This window comes from Platichthys flesus, chromosome 6 (assembly GCF_949316205.1).
Source record: "Platichthys flesus chromosome 6, fPlaFle2.1, whole genome shotgun sequence".
Lineage (NCBI taxonomy): Eukaryota > Metazoa > Chordata > Actinopteri > Pleuronectiformes > Pleuronectidae > Platichthys > Platichthys flesus.
Genome location: NC_084950.1, coordinates 6,813,029 through 6,827,213, shown reverse-complemented (window position 1 = coordinate 6,827,213; position 14,185 = coordinate 6,813,029). Strand labels below are relative to the sequence as shown.

General features: G+C 41.9%; 1 protein-coding gene across 1 annotated transcript in view; it reads left to right on the top strand.

The window, feature by feature from the left end:
* The first annotated feature begins 10,704 nt into the window (after window positions 1–10,704).
* btbd11b (BTB (POZ) domain containing 11b) overlaps window positions 10,705–14,185 on the top strand; it is a 68,224-nt gene continuing 64,743 nt past the window's right edge. The window contains 1 exon segment of the mRNA XM_062390802.1: window positions 10,705–11,700. Coding sequence (XP_062246786.1) covers window positions 10,848–11,700 — 853 coding nt within the window. The 5' untranslated portion in view covers window positions 10,705–10,847.

Sequence of the window (14,185 nt, the reverse complement as noted above, 5' to 3'; positions counted from 1 at the left end):
CAACAGCTGTCTTCACAACACCCTCATGTCGAAACTTCAAAGCTCCTTTTAACTTTTTCCCCAATTTTGAATTTTTCTCAATTCCTTCCTCTGTTTCTGAGATGTGTGATGCGTCTGCATCTGCAGACCAAGACGTTATGTGCTGACGTCCCGTCCAACATGTGATGATCTTCAATGATAACCAGCACTATTATCTGAAATGAGTTCTTCAGACAAACCAGCTCCATTGACCACGAGCAGCACATTTGTTCTTCTTCGTGGTTGTTAGCTACAGTTACTGTGTGTTAGCTGAGGGCCCAGCGAGAGCATACAGACAGAGGCACCCTTTGTATACCATCTTTAGCCTATTGTCTACTTGCTCTGCCTCCAGGATTTAGAGCTGCTCCCAGATGGAGCCTCTTCCCAGCACCACTTCTGCATCAACCGGCTTCTTTCTGCATTCAAACAAGACACACAACATGCGTCATGAGACTATTCCAAATTGATTTGGTTTAATCTTTTTTTGTGTGAGTAGAGTAAGAATAACATGACATCAATCAAGTCCAACAGGGTGACGGAACGCACTTTTGAAGCTGTAATGAAGTCATTGCGCTGTAACAACATGTTTTGGTCTATTTACTTAGTTAATCAACTCTGGTTTTTTGGGAAGATCAACAGTAGTTTGGTTATACTCTGTGGTCAATAGCAAGTTGCCAAATGACCCAAGTCGCATGTCTATTAAATTTAGCCATGAGTGCGATGATATTTTGTAAAAAAAACAGTTAGTAGTCTCCCTTGTCCAATTTGAAATGTACTTTATTCAAACACAATGTCAACCATTTAGTTTGTGTACCTGTTGGAGACGTTCCCTCCTGACTGTACAGTTCTTCAGAGGACCCTCCTGGACCTCGACCGGTCCCCATGTCACTGCCATTTGCACCATTGTATGGATTGGCACTGTTGCCAGAAGGCCTGCAAGAAAACCGAAGCATTTTAATTTACATGCAAGACAATGTTTCTCTGTAAAAAAACGATGATCAAGAATAACAGCTTCTTAGGCCCCGGAGCGATGTGGAGATTGGGAACATTCTGAATGTTTTGCAGTGACCATGAAAATCAGTTAACCCTCGGATGGATAAGCGACATATACACAGTGCTGTGTATTTATGAAATGCTGGTAGCTCAACTCAATGAGAGCTTTCATAAACCTAAGACTGAATGCAACAAAAGCTGCCGATTGCAGCCATATGACTCACTTACACTCAAAGGCTTTAATTGCTAAATCCTGGTCCTGATTTAGAGGAATTTTTCATATTTGCTAAAAACCTTTAATCTTCAGACCTCCTTAAACGCTTCTTTAAAAAGTTTGTATTTATTTATTTATTTTTAAACACATTCCAGCCACTTGTGTAGTCGTTAATCTGTTTGATGAAATAGCAGCACTCTTTCTGGGCTACGATTAATTGAATGCCTTATCACACATCAATCTATCTATTTATAATAAACCGTGGATCCTACACAGAAAGGCCCTAGTCTAACTATAACATGTTGGTTTTGAAGGTTATTTTTTTAAACAAACGTTCACTTGGCACATCTGTTTAAATACTGTAGTATATTCTGCTAGTTTTAACCTTAGTATGAACCAGAAATCACATGTTTAAGCATGAGGCCCCCATCTTTACACTCTCAGTAGTTCTTCTATGCATTTCTTGTTAGTTCTCTCCCCTAGGGTATGATCTTTGACCCCTTAAGGGATGAGTGTAGAAAATGGGTTTTCTTCTATTAAGCACGAGGCATGTTGTTATGAATTCATCCTTACATTTACATTTTATGTGTTCAAACAGATGTAGTCATGCACCTCTCAACCATGGGATGTGGGATGTTGCCATGGGCGTAGGCAACCCCTATATATATTGTATGTTTGACGCCTGCAAAGCAGGCTTCACTATTGGAGTGTAAATGTCTCCGAATTCTAGAGTCCATCCTGACCTGTGAAGACTTCTGTGTAATAAACTTTAACTATACAAGCAAGTTCTGGGTCTGCGGAGAATTCTTCCTTCAGCATCAACTTCACCATCATCGACCTCTTGGCTGCCCAAGATATACGATAATACAAGCAGCATTCCAGAAAAAATATGGGCAAGTAATGCCTGAAAATAGATAAAGAAAATAATTACGATACATTTGTAATGATGAGGATGATGATGTGAAGGTTAACGATGTTCATGTATCAAGTGTGATGACTTTGTCTGCGATGGTGCAGGAGGGCCTTGTTAGATGAGCTGTTGTTCAACCGTCATTAATACTTTTCCATCAGTTGATGCATGTGATTACAACAAGTTATATGATGATGATCTATATTCACTTATCATTATTAATAGTAGCGTAATGAATCAATATTGCATTTAATTTGCCATGCTCTAATTTAGAGCTAGATGAGTGAGACATGAGTTCACATTAGCCAGCACATCCTATCTTCAATCGGTATTTCACTGACCGTACGTATTTGACGTTGGGGTCTTTGCGTCGTCCAAAACCCACAGGGCAGTAACAGCGGAAGACCTGCGAGAAAAAAAATTAACTGCAAGAGAAGCACATCCAGCTGCCAGCGTTGACACTCCAATCTGCATCCAACCTTAACTCCTCAAGGACCTGTACACGGCAGAGACAGCAGACACTCAGAGTTTGCCACCCATGCCTGTAAAAAGATAAAGCTTTAGTTATGCTTAATAACTATATATACTGATTTTAAACCATCACTAAACGCAGGTAATGTGGCATTGACAGTTTAACTGGTGACACATTAAGACGATGACTAAAGCGAACAGACTGTTGAGCTACAACAGATTTAATGGTACCTGCATTAACTTCTTCTTTCGTGTATATAGTGTGTAGTAACATGTCTGCTTACCTTCCTCTCCAGATGTCTCTAGTCTCATGAGAGCTTCTGTTTCTCCACCTGGCCACATTGCTGTGCTCAGGCCCTCTGTCTCAAATCCTGACAAAAGCTAAATTTACAATCGGAGATTTAAAGAACGGTGTCTCACTAAATACAACACAAACACACATTTATGTGAAAAAAACTTACCTAGCTCTTCCAGCGTGGATCCATGTAATTGATGAGAACCTCGAAGCTCTTGTAGGTGAGAGGAGTCTGACCGCCATGGAGTTCTATGATCCTTTAAGAAAGAAACATGTATAAAGGTGAATCAATAAAAAGCTACACACACACACACAGAGCCTGTGGTCAAATCGACAGTATCACAGTCACTCACTTGTCCAGATCATAACGGTTGTGTGAAACCTGCACCAGAACCTCAACCACAGCCTCTTTGGCCAGTTTCGTAATGGTGCCATCTTGTTCCTTGCCAAAATGCTCAGAGTCATATTCATAATATAAAAGTGTGATCTGCCATTCCTGAGGAAAAGTGTGACATACTTAACACATGCACAGTGGTGTGTAGATATGTTATTTACTGTTTTGATCTGAACAGAAATGTTGTTCAAGATTGACAGAGAGAGACTAAGACCACAAGGTTATAATAAAATCTTCAGCTAAGTTCAAATATCACTTATAACAAATTGCTGAATTAAGTAAGTGACCTCAACCTAGGGTTCATGCCAACATTGTAAAGTCACTTGATATCTAACTAGAGGCATAACAGATTTCAAGGAAGGATGAATTGAAATTTTTAATTTCTATAAAATCAATTTGAAAGGCCCTTACACAAGTTCAGCGTTATCATAATGTTGCTTTGTATTTTGGCTGCTTTTTTACTTGGATGTATTTCAAAGAATATAAAAACCAAAGATTGCCTTGAAACTGATTGGGGCTACAACCACCACACAACAACTGTGTGTGTGTGTGTGTGTGTGTGTGTGTGTGTGTGAGTGTGTGTGTGTGTGTGTGTGTGTGTTTGTGTGTGTTTCAGCACATCTCACAGGTCAAGTAGGCATTAACTTTTGAATGCAGTAATTCAAGCAATATGCATCCGTGAACAAAGCCAGTCATTCACTACCACTATATCGAGAAATGCTGTGACAATCACTGAAATTAGAAACAGAGTTAGATATGGACTATAGACCACACTGCATCCAAACAACTTACACAAAGGAAAAGAGTGCATGAGATCCAAGTGTTTCTTCATACACACAATGAGCTCTGAGTTATTATCAACTATCCAAAAGGGAACGAGCTGACAAGACTTTTATAGCCATAGCCCATTCAGTCCTGAGCGGCAGTTTGTAAACGGGAAAAATGACTTGTGGTCATCACGGTGGTAAGGTGCCTGTCTCACTGACAGATGTTGCTCAACAATTAGATGGCAGCTTTTACATTATGTTTTTCTAAGGACATGGAGGCTGAAGTACTTTTCCTTTTATGCCTCTATTTTTATCCCCAATTAAATTAATGACTGAACACCAGGAAACTGGCGGCCCGGATTCGAGAAAAATGATTGACCATTCTTGATAAATTGCTAGCTAAGATTCATCTTTCTTTGACATTTGATTGGTCGATTCGTGCAGCGGGGGCCTCATAACTGTATCTGCAGCTGTTTTCTACAGCCACTGTGAGGCTTATCTAAAGCTAAAGGTTGATTTCACGGACACAATCAAAGAGATAATAAAAATAAAGACATCATACTTATCAAGCGCCGTGGATTGTTATGCAGTAAAGGATTTAGAGCAGGTCCGTCCACTGACCATGAGGTCAGAGGTACGATCCCCAGCTCCTCCAGTCCACATACTTCACCTGCACCAGACAACCAAACACAGTATCACACAGTAAATTTGTTGTAATTTGTCTTTATTTCTAATTCAAAACCAGCAACGGACGACCCACTTTAAATCGCTTGATGCCAGCTTTTCCTTCTACACAAACCCCCATACCAAAGCTTGACACTGAGATGAAAGCAAATGGACAAATTGGAAATTAGAAGCCATCAGAATGGACACTGTTGACGGTGAGGAGGTTAACATTGAGACCTGGGCTGCAGCAATGAACAAAGTAAGGTATAATAAACATAGTATAGAAGCAGGAGGTGTCAGCCTCTCAATATTGCTTCGGATAAATTAATTCTAGGTTGTCTATTGGCAAGTTTGTAAAAACCTTAAAAGGTAGATTTAATCAAAACGTTCAGTCAGAGGATGGTGGTCAAACGTTACACCCCAGCTCGTTCACTCCGCTCTGCTTCAGCAACTCGACTCGTTGCTCCCTCACTGCAAGCTAAACACTCACCAAAATAATGACTGTTTGCTGTCCTGGCTCCTAAATGGTAGAATGAGCTCCCCATTCACATCCGGACATCAGAAAGTTTACACATCTTCCGCCAAAAGCTAAAAACACACCTCTTCCGACTATACCTTGAATAAGAAAAAATAACATATATATATATATATACTAACAACTTTTGAAACTAACACTTTTAGTAGCACTTAAATGGCATTTACTTATAGCACTTTGTAGTTTTGCTTTATTTTTGAAGAAATTGTACTTTCTTGATTCTTGTTGTTCTGGGTATGTACCCTCGGGGTTGAATGCACTTGTTGTAAGTCGCTTTGGATAAAAGCGTCAGCTAAATGAAATGTAATGTAATGTATGTCGGACAATTAAGATTATACAGCACATTAGAAAGCCTCCTTTCAGGTTACTTTTCTTTACTTTATTCTTTCACTGTTCAAAAACCCGTTGGAATCTTTCTGCAGTCTGTTGTGCTACAGTTCATTACTAACAGATTACTATTGAAATGCACTCAACAAATAAATTTGCTTTGCCTCCAAGTTCTGATTCATCAGATGTCCAGGTGAAAGTCAGCTGACCTGCTTTATAGCCACACTGTCATCCTGACCCTCAGTATGGTAACGTGGGTGTGTTTAACATTAATATGCCAAGATAACGTGTGCAAATTCAACAGGTTTATTGCACAGTGACAAACAAGTTTCTACTTACATTCAGTGAATACATAATTGCCTTGTTGTTTTATTTATGACCTGAATAGTGTGCATTGTATTTTTGACAACTAAAGCACATCATGTAGTTAGTGTAAAGATATAATGTATTATACTGTTCGCGTATCTGCTTAATTTTAACTCAATGTAATTTTTTACCAGAAATACCAAGAGGTGGCAGTTGTGGACCAATAAACGGAGAGTTAATTGGACTACTGTAAAAAACATGGCGGCCTCCATAGAGAGGACCCGCTCTCAATGTAAATATAAAATATTTAAATATACTTCCGGTTTGTCCCCACACGTCCACGCAAATTCTACATTGACTCTAAACGAGTGGAGGGGGTTTGTTGTATGTCGCACACTGAAGGACCCGGATGAGCACGTGGAGAGCGGCGAGGTATCGGGTGTGCTCGATTTACCGCAGGGAACACACCGGTCACACACGTCTCGAACCCCGCCCACACCGAGAGGCGCTCATCTGTCAACACTGTGAAGTATTAAAGTATGACTTTAGATCTACTTTAATTAATTTAGCAAGAGAAAAGGTCACTTACTGTCACCATCAACAACAACAACAATAACAAGAAGTATTATTATTATAATGGCTCAGGTCTTCTAGTAGAACTTAGTTTTAAAGTGTTTGATCAGATTGCTTTATAAACCTAAGGCAGCACATCAATCAATCAATCAATCAAATTGTATTTGTATAGCCCATATTCACAAATTACAATTCGTCTCAGGTCAGTACTCCATCACTGTAAGATGTTACTCAACAATTATCTTCTTAATCGATAGATGGCAAATATTTTTGTGATAATCAATTGATTGTAACATGTATAAAATGTCAGGAAATAGCGGAAAAGGCCAAATATTATTCTCTGAAGCCGGAGTTAAATATTGAAATTGCTTGTTTTGTGGAACCAGTCAAACCTTTTCAAAATGTTGAGTTTTCTATCATAGAAGAATGGTGAATATTGACATGTGACTGGCTGGTACTCAACCGTTGACTTAAGTGATGAGTCAGTTTTGTTGATTTTCTGTCATTCCAATAAATGAATGTACCAGCTAACAATTTCCCTTTAATAGTACTCCTTCCCACAGACCTGCGGAAATTATGAAATTGGCATGTGTAGTGAAAAGCATTCTATGTACAAGGTTATGGCCCATTTATAGTTTATTAAAAATTGTGGACATTATTTTGTTTCCCCTATATATAAAGAGCTTTATGAATAACTCAAGTCTGGTCCTGCTCTTTTACGTCACACAGAAATGACAGACTCAGAAACATGAGATCTGTGCTGAGCGTACAGTATCAGCCTGGAGCAAGATGTAAAAATATGTCACTGCCACAGCCCGTGCATCTGAGGCTACAGTATACAGAAGCTATTTCGATAAGTTTCTACCTGTGTAGGCTTTTAATCTGCTCAGAACGTTAAACAATTCAACTTCTTATGATGTTGTAGTCTTTTAAAACAAGCTATTGGGACCGAGAAACCAATGTCTAACAGTAAACAGCTTAATGTAAGGCAGTACAGTGTGTGTTGTGGTTATTCTATATTGACTCCTGGTGTAGTCACGGGAGGGACGTCTGCAGCTCTCTAACCCAAACAGATTTTTTCAGCTGCTTCTTCAGTGGCTCCCTGACCACACATCCTCCCCTTCCTGGGTAAATTATAGTGGCTGTGCCAACATGAAGCTGTTTCTTTGGGCTTAGATTCCAGGGCTCAGGGGCATCTTACTGTGACAGACACTGATCCAGTTATTCTACAGTTGTTACTATACTCTCATAATATTAATAGAATTATGTCTTATGCCTTAAACCGACTTTTTAGGCTGTGATCGGTTATCTATGCTGCATATCTGTTGTGAGCCTCATAAAGGAATAATCTATATGGGAAAACACGTAGCTTTTATGAACACTAGATGGCAGTCTTAACCAGGAATTATTCTGGAATCAACTGCATCACATTTTAACATTTTCCCTTTGCTTTTATTATTATTACTACAACTGATCACACAATTATTAAAATAATTAATTATTGGAATTTTGTTTCGGATATAAAAGGCATCAGGACAAGATGTGAAAGCAACATCAGTGAATATGCAAACAGACCATGTGGTTAATGTGGAAAGAGCTAAAGTTACAGGGCGGATTGTAGCAGGTTTCAGCGACTTGAGACAAGAGGCGTGTTGACAATTTGTAGATCATCTGAGGCCAAGCAATTAGTGACGCTTAAAAAAAAGAAGCCTTCTGGCAGAAAGTCGAGGCAGCAGGATGAGGATTCTTGTCCTCCTGGTTTTTCTGGTTTATGGATTAAATGAAACAATCACCGTTTTTCTAAGTTACCGCTCCCTCTGACATGCTGCTCCCTCTAAATTAAGTATGATTAAAGCAGTCACTCATTTGGAAAGGCTAATTTGCCCCTAACATAGACATGAAACTGTGATATTAAATCATCCCTCTTGACTATGAAGGACTGTTAAAGACCTTGGAGTTAGTTTTGAATCGTGATCTTCACAGCAGTGATTCTCCAATAAAGATTTGTTAGTGCCCAACATTGAAAGATGGAGCAGTCAATACAGAGACTGAGCAACATTAATATGATTAAAATCAGTGAGAATGAAGAGACCTTGCCTCATGACAGTAATTTGTGTGGCAGTCGCTCTGATTGTGTGAAGTAGAACCTGGTTACGTGGGTGTGGAGCTGTCCCACGCGACCATGACCTTCCTATAACCTTCAGAGAGTCTCTCTATATGTGTACGTGTTAGATGCAGTAGTTATATGCACATGTCTCTGATGGATATGCAGATGTCCAGTGTAGGAGACAGGGGCGTTGTAACTGAGCAGGCAATTACCTGGGACCAAGAGCACCCCCCGAGAATGGGAATTACATTTGTCCACAGCAATGCTATGGGGGATGGTGGGTGTTTGGACTTTTTTTCCTATCTCTACGAAGGAGGTTATGTTTTAATCTGTGTATGTTTGATTGCTTGTTTGTAAGCAGGATTATGAAAACACTGCTCAACTGGTTTCCATGATATTTTGTGAAGGGATCGATCATTACCAAACAGAACAAAATGTTGGTGTGGATCCAGATCAGGTGTCAGATCCAGGATTGTTCTTCACTTTCTCCAACATTGTGAGATTGGATTTTCCCTCACATTTTCATGGGTATTTCTCAGAGAATAATTCATGGATTGCGATGTTTAGGGGACTGATATTTATGTGTTATCAACAGGGGACTGCTGGGACCTGGTGGAGTAATGCAATCTACTGAGAGCAATTTTATGTGTATGCCCTTTGTTTATCATTCCTATACTGAAACGAGTCAGTTGTATATTTTAATGATGTGGTTTGGTGTCATGCTTTTGTGGGTTGATTTGATGTAGGGTCCCAAGGTCCCCTTCACAGGGGCCACCTAAAGACCCTTGAAATACTCCTGGTATAAAGATGATTAAAGTATCAACACAAATGATAAAACCTACATCTTCCTACTGATGTCAGTTAGAATCTTACTCTAACACTATATTAGCCATTACAGAGAAAATGTGCAGTTAGTTTAAAGTGCTACTAGACCAGAAGACATGAGATCTGCTCTTTAATAACATCTTATTGCCACGCTTACTGCTGCTAGGGACATTATAATCATCAACTAAACAGGATTTCTCCCTTTTAATTAAATTTTGCACTGTGTGTCATTTTAGTTATTCAATTAGGGTCGGTGTCACTCATGGGAAAATAAATTGGAGCCTTACATGCACTGACGAGTAGACTCTGAAAGTTTCACTGCACAACACCAGGGTTCACTGTTGCTCCAGAATGACGTTCAACCTGCTGTCAGATACAGAAGCTGCAGTTTTTACTGCATCTCAGATGTAAACACAGACAGAACTAAGAGCAACGTTCAGATCATGAACTTATTATCTTAACCACCAGTTTGGATTCATACACTCCTGAGACATATGGTCACCCATGGACCTGGAGATAGTTGGTGGACTAAGGATTGAAACATGACTGCTTCCAGAGCACTTAACCACACACCTCACTGCCTTTGAATATCTCTACCGTTGTTTAAACTTAACCTATCCCTGTGTTCACCTTGGCTGTAATACAAGTTAATGCTTTATGCAGATTTGAACTGAGGCGAAGCGAGAGGCCTGTGTGTGATCAGGGGGAGAAGCTGAGCGGGTACAGCTCAGGTTAGACCCCGTGAGCCATCACGACAAATGACCTTGAAAGTAATTCAGATCTTCTCAATGAATTCTCCACCGGCGGAGCAAAGGATACATTATGCATGCAATCTATTATTAATGGACTTGAGTCATGTTACCATCAGACATGGGCCCCCGAGAAAATATCTGCACAGCCTGATACTCTGGAGGATTGGTCCTCTTAAACATGGTTATATAAAAAAACTGCCTCTATATTATGCGATTCATACTTTAGGGCAATTTCATTTGACATATTTTACTTTTACTTGACATGACCTATTCGTCTATTCTGTTTCAAAGTTAAGAGAATTTAAGTTTTGAGAAAAGTAGGTTCTGGACAATTAAACAAACATTGCGTTCACTGTTTAAACAGCCTATATGTTAGTTGGCCTTATCAATCGCTTGTTATCGATCCTCCAAAGAGATCCAATTAAAACTCTTTGCTGCTTCATCCCGGGAGTCCATTGGCTGACAGCTGTTGTCGGTCGCGCACGGCCCCTCCTCCATCTGTCAGGCACAGTGCGGGTCCCTGAGATGCTCGGAGCTGAGAGACTCTGCAACTTCAGCCTTGGGTGGACTTTTCCCACAAACGCACCAGTGGAGGTGTTTTATTCGGACACGTGCGGTTCCGAGCTCCCGGTCGTCTTGAACCTTTTTTCTCCACTTTTCCCACGAGCCCTCATTTACAGCATGAAGTGCAGTCATGGCTCGGAGTAGCAAGTCAGCAGCGAGGACCCTGGAGGATTTGACGCTCGACTCAGGTTATGGTGGAGCCGCAGACTCCTTCCGATCTTCCAGTGCGTCGCTGTGCTGCTCGGATGCACATGGGGCGAATTACTGGCATTTAACCGACTCGATGCACAGTCGACACAACAGTCTGGACACTGTGAACACGGTCCTGGTGGAAGACGCCGAGATCCTGGAGTGCACCGTGCAGTGCGCCAAACTGCCCGAGCTTGAGGATGTGCCGTGGAGCCTCGGGGAAGTGGCGAGCGCACTGAGCAGGGACGAGGAGAGGAGCCTGGCGACCCCTCCGCAGGACGTCCTGCTGCGGCTCTCGGTGCTGGTCAGCCGGGCCCTGGTCCGGGTCGCCAAGGAGGCGCAGCGGCTGAGTTTGCGCTACGCCAAATGCACCAAATACGAGATCCAAAGTGCCACAAAGATCGCCCTGTCGTGGAGCGTCTCGATGAACTGCATCGGCGCGGCCCTCGGTGCCTTGTCCCTGTACAACATGAGCACGGACGAGGACAATTTCGGCCGCGGCAAGTCGGTGCGCTGCGGACTCGTCTTCAACGTGGGGAAGTTCTTCAGGTGGATGGTGGACAGCAGGGTCGCGGTCCGGATCCACGAGCACGCCGCCATCTACCTGGCAGCGTGCATGGAGAGCCTCTTCCGAGAGGTGTACGCGCGGGTGCTGCGCAGCGCGCTGCTGGAGCGGGATAACGGGATCCCCAAGTTCACAGTGGAGACCCTGGAGCAGGCCGTCAGCAGCGAGGCAGAGATCTGGGGCTCCCTGCAGCCCTGGCAGCACCTCATCTGCGGGAAGAACGCAAACGGTGAGTTACGAGCTGAGAGCCACAAACACACGTTCACTGCTTCAAAGCCCGTTGCGTCTTGTTACCTGTAGAGTTCCCATAATCACCCCTGAGTAGAAATCTATAAACCTGCACCTTAAATAACATACAGGTATGAGTAATGAACTGAGAGTGTCTGCAGAGTTCTTCTCCACTTTATCACCCCACATCCACTGCTTCCAACCCCCTTTGCTTCCTTTAACCTGTAGATCTCCAATCTCCCAGTAGATTTCTGCAGCTGCAATACAAAGCAAAGCCTTCTTCACTAGATTTATCCCAAATTACATTAAATTCATCACCAATATAAGACTTAATCTTGCGTGTTTAGGCTCATCTGCACCGTGAATGTTATACAATGATGAATAACTTCAGGGTCTCTCCACTTCACACAACCACTGCTTTCAAATCCAATTGCTTCATGTAACCTGTAGAGTGTCAATTCTCTTCTGCAGCAGCAGCTGAAGGCAGAGCCCTCCTCACTGGATTTACTTCAAATATTCATCACTAGTATAAAACTTAATCTTGCATGTTAAACTCTCGTCTGAGCCGTAAATGTTACAGTCTTGAGCATTGTGAGAATGTCTAGAAAGATATCCCTCGGATTCACTCGCTGCCAGGATTTAAAAGGTTATACCTCACTCTCTCTCCTGCTGCAGAGCTGTAGATTTTAAGAGTATTGCTGTAGCTGAGCTATAGTGTTTCCCAGTGGAGCTGCGTGAGCTGCAGGCAGGGGATGACTGACTGAGTATAGGCCAGGGAAGGAGAGAGTGGTCCCGCTGCCTCCTGTGTCTTGTTGTGCTCTGTTGTAGTTGTTACTCTCTCATATCATTCCTGTATGTGGCTGTTGACTTGATATGCACAAAATGCTGAAGCTGGGCCTGATCTCCTCAGGCTTACAGCCTCTCTCTCCCTCTCTCTCTCTCTCTCTCTCTCTCTCTCGCTCTCTCTGTGAGAGCTTTCAGTGAAAGCGGCTCTCCCAGTTTCCTACAATGATGCCCTGCAGAGGTTAGTTTTACTCTTTTCTTCCCAAAGACGGAGGAAGCCTTTCATCTATGTGTGCATGTGCTGATGAGTCCACACACAATACACTTCACATTGGCTCAAAGTGTTGAGGAATACTTTTGTTGTGTGCTTTGATAGTGAGTGTAATTGTATTCTGACTTCACCGCAGCTTAACCAGCAATACATCTCACCACACAAACACAGGCTTGCCCCTGTTTTGATGGATGTTGTAAACGTGCCGCTGTGGCTCCTCTTGCAACAGGTTTACGTAATGAAAGGCCTTTGGGGACCCATGTGCTATCATGCATTATGCAGAGTGATGTGAATAAAACTGAGCAATAGAGTAAGTTAGAGGGAGACGGACAGATGGAAAGAAAGAAATACTTTCACTGTATCGATGAATCACAGACAGAAGCCTGTAGATCGGCCCTTTATGACAACTCTTTGTTTTTAAAGCTTCAACAAAGCCTTTTATATATTCATGTCAGTTTGTGTACATTGTGCAAATCTGTGTCCTCACAAAGCAGGTTCAGCTGCACAGTCTATGTATGTAAATTTGTAGTGATGACAACATCCATTATCTTTATATCACTGTATCATAGACGGTAAAGACAGATGACCCATACTTCTTCTCACTACCCAGAAATGAGGCCAAAATGTCGCGGATACGAACTCTGCTATCTTGCTCCGGTGTCATTTGGAGCCGGAGCCTCCACAGTATTGATCATCGGACCAATCTCAGCGGTCATTCTTCATAAGATCTACCTAAAAGGACGGAAACCATCTTTGAGAAACATTGATTTGAAGTCTATTTTAACTGTTTAGTTTGGCCCATGTCCCATCCACTAACATGGAGGAGGTGGGGTTTTGCGACCTATACTGCAGACTATAGTCGAGACCATAGACTTCATGACCGCTCTACAAAAGTGAATCCAAAGCATCTTGATTGGCCCCATGTGGCTTGAGGCAGTTTAGGTCATAATCAGAATCAGGTTTATTGGCCAAGTAAGTTTGCACAAACAGGGAATTTGACTCTGTAATTTGACTCCTCCAGGTTAGCATATGGGAGATGACCTAAAAAGTTATGGTAAACCTTAAAAAATTTCTTCTCAAAGTTGATTTAGTAATTTTAGGTATTTCTTATCACACGGATTTATGTTCTTGTGCTCATTTTCGTTATTATATGCTCCACACCACGATCACTTCTGCACAGACTCTGGCTCTGAATGACGTCCAAAAGGCAAGATGGAAGCCCCCATATATGGGAAATTTGGCTTCAGTTTTGGGCAGTTGGAGGAAGTGGAGACACGTTGTCCATGTTTGTATGAATGCAACAATGACAGTGCAAAGGTGATGCAGTGTATCCTCAGAGTTTACAGTGAGAGCAGAGACCTTTACAGTACTGAGAGTCAGTCCTGGGCACACTCAGGCCTTTTGGCATGCAGTGAGGCTCCAGCTGTAAAAG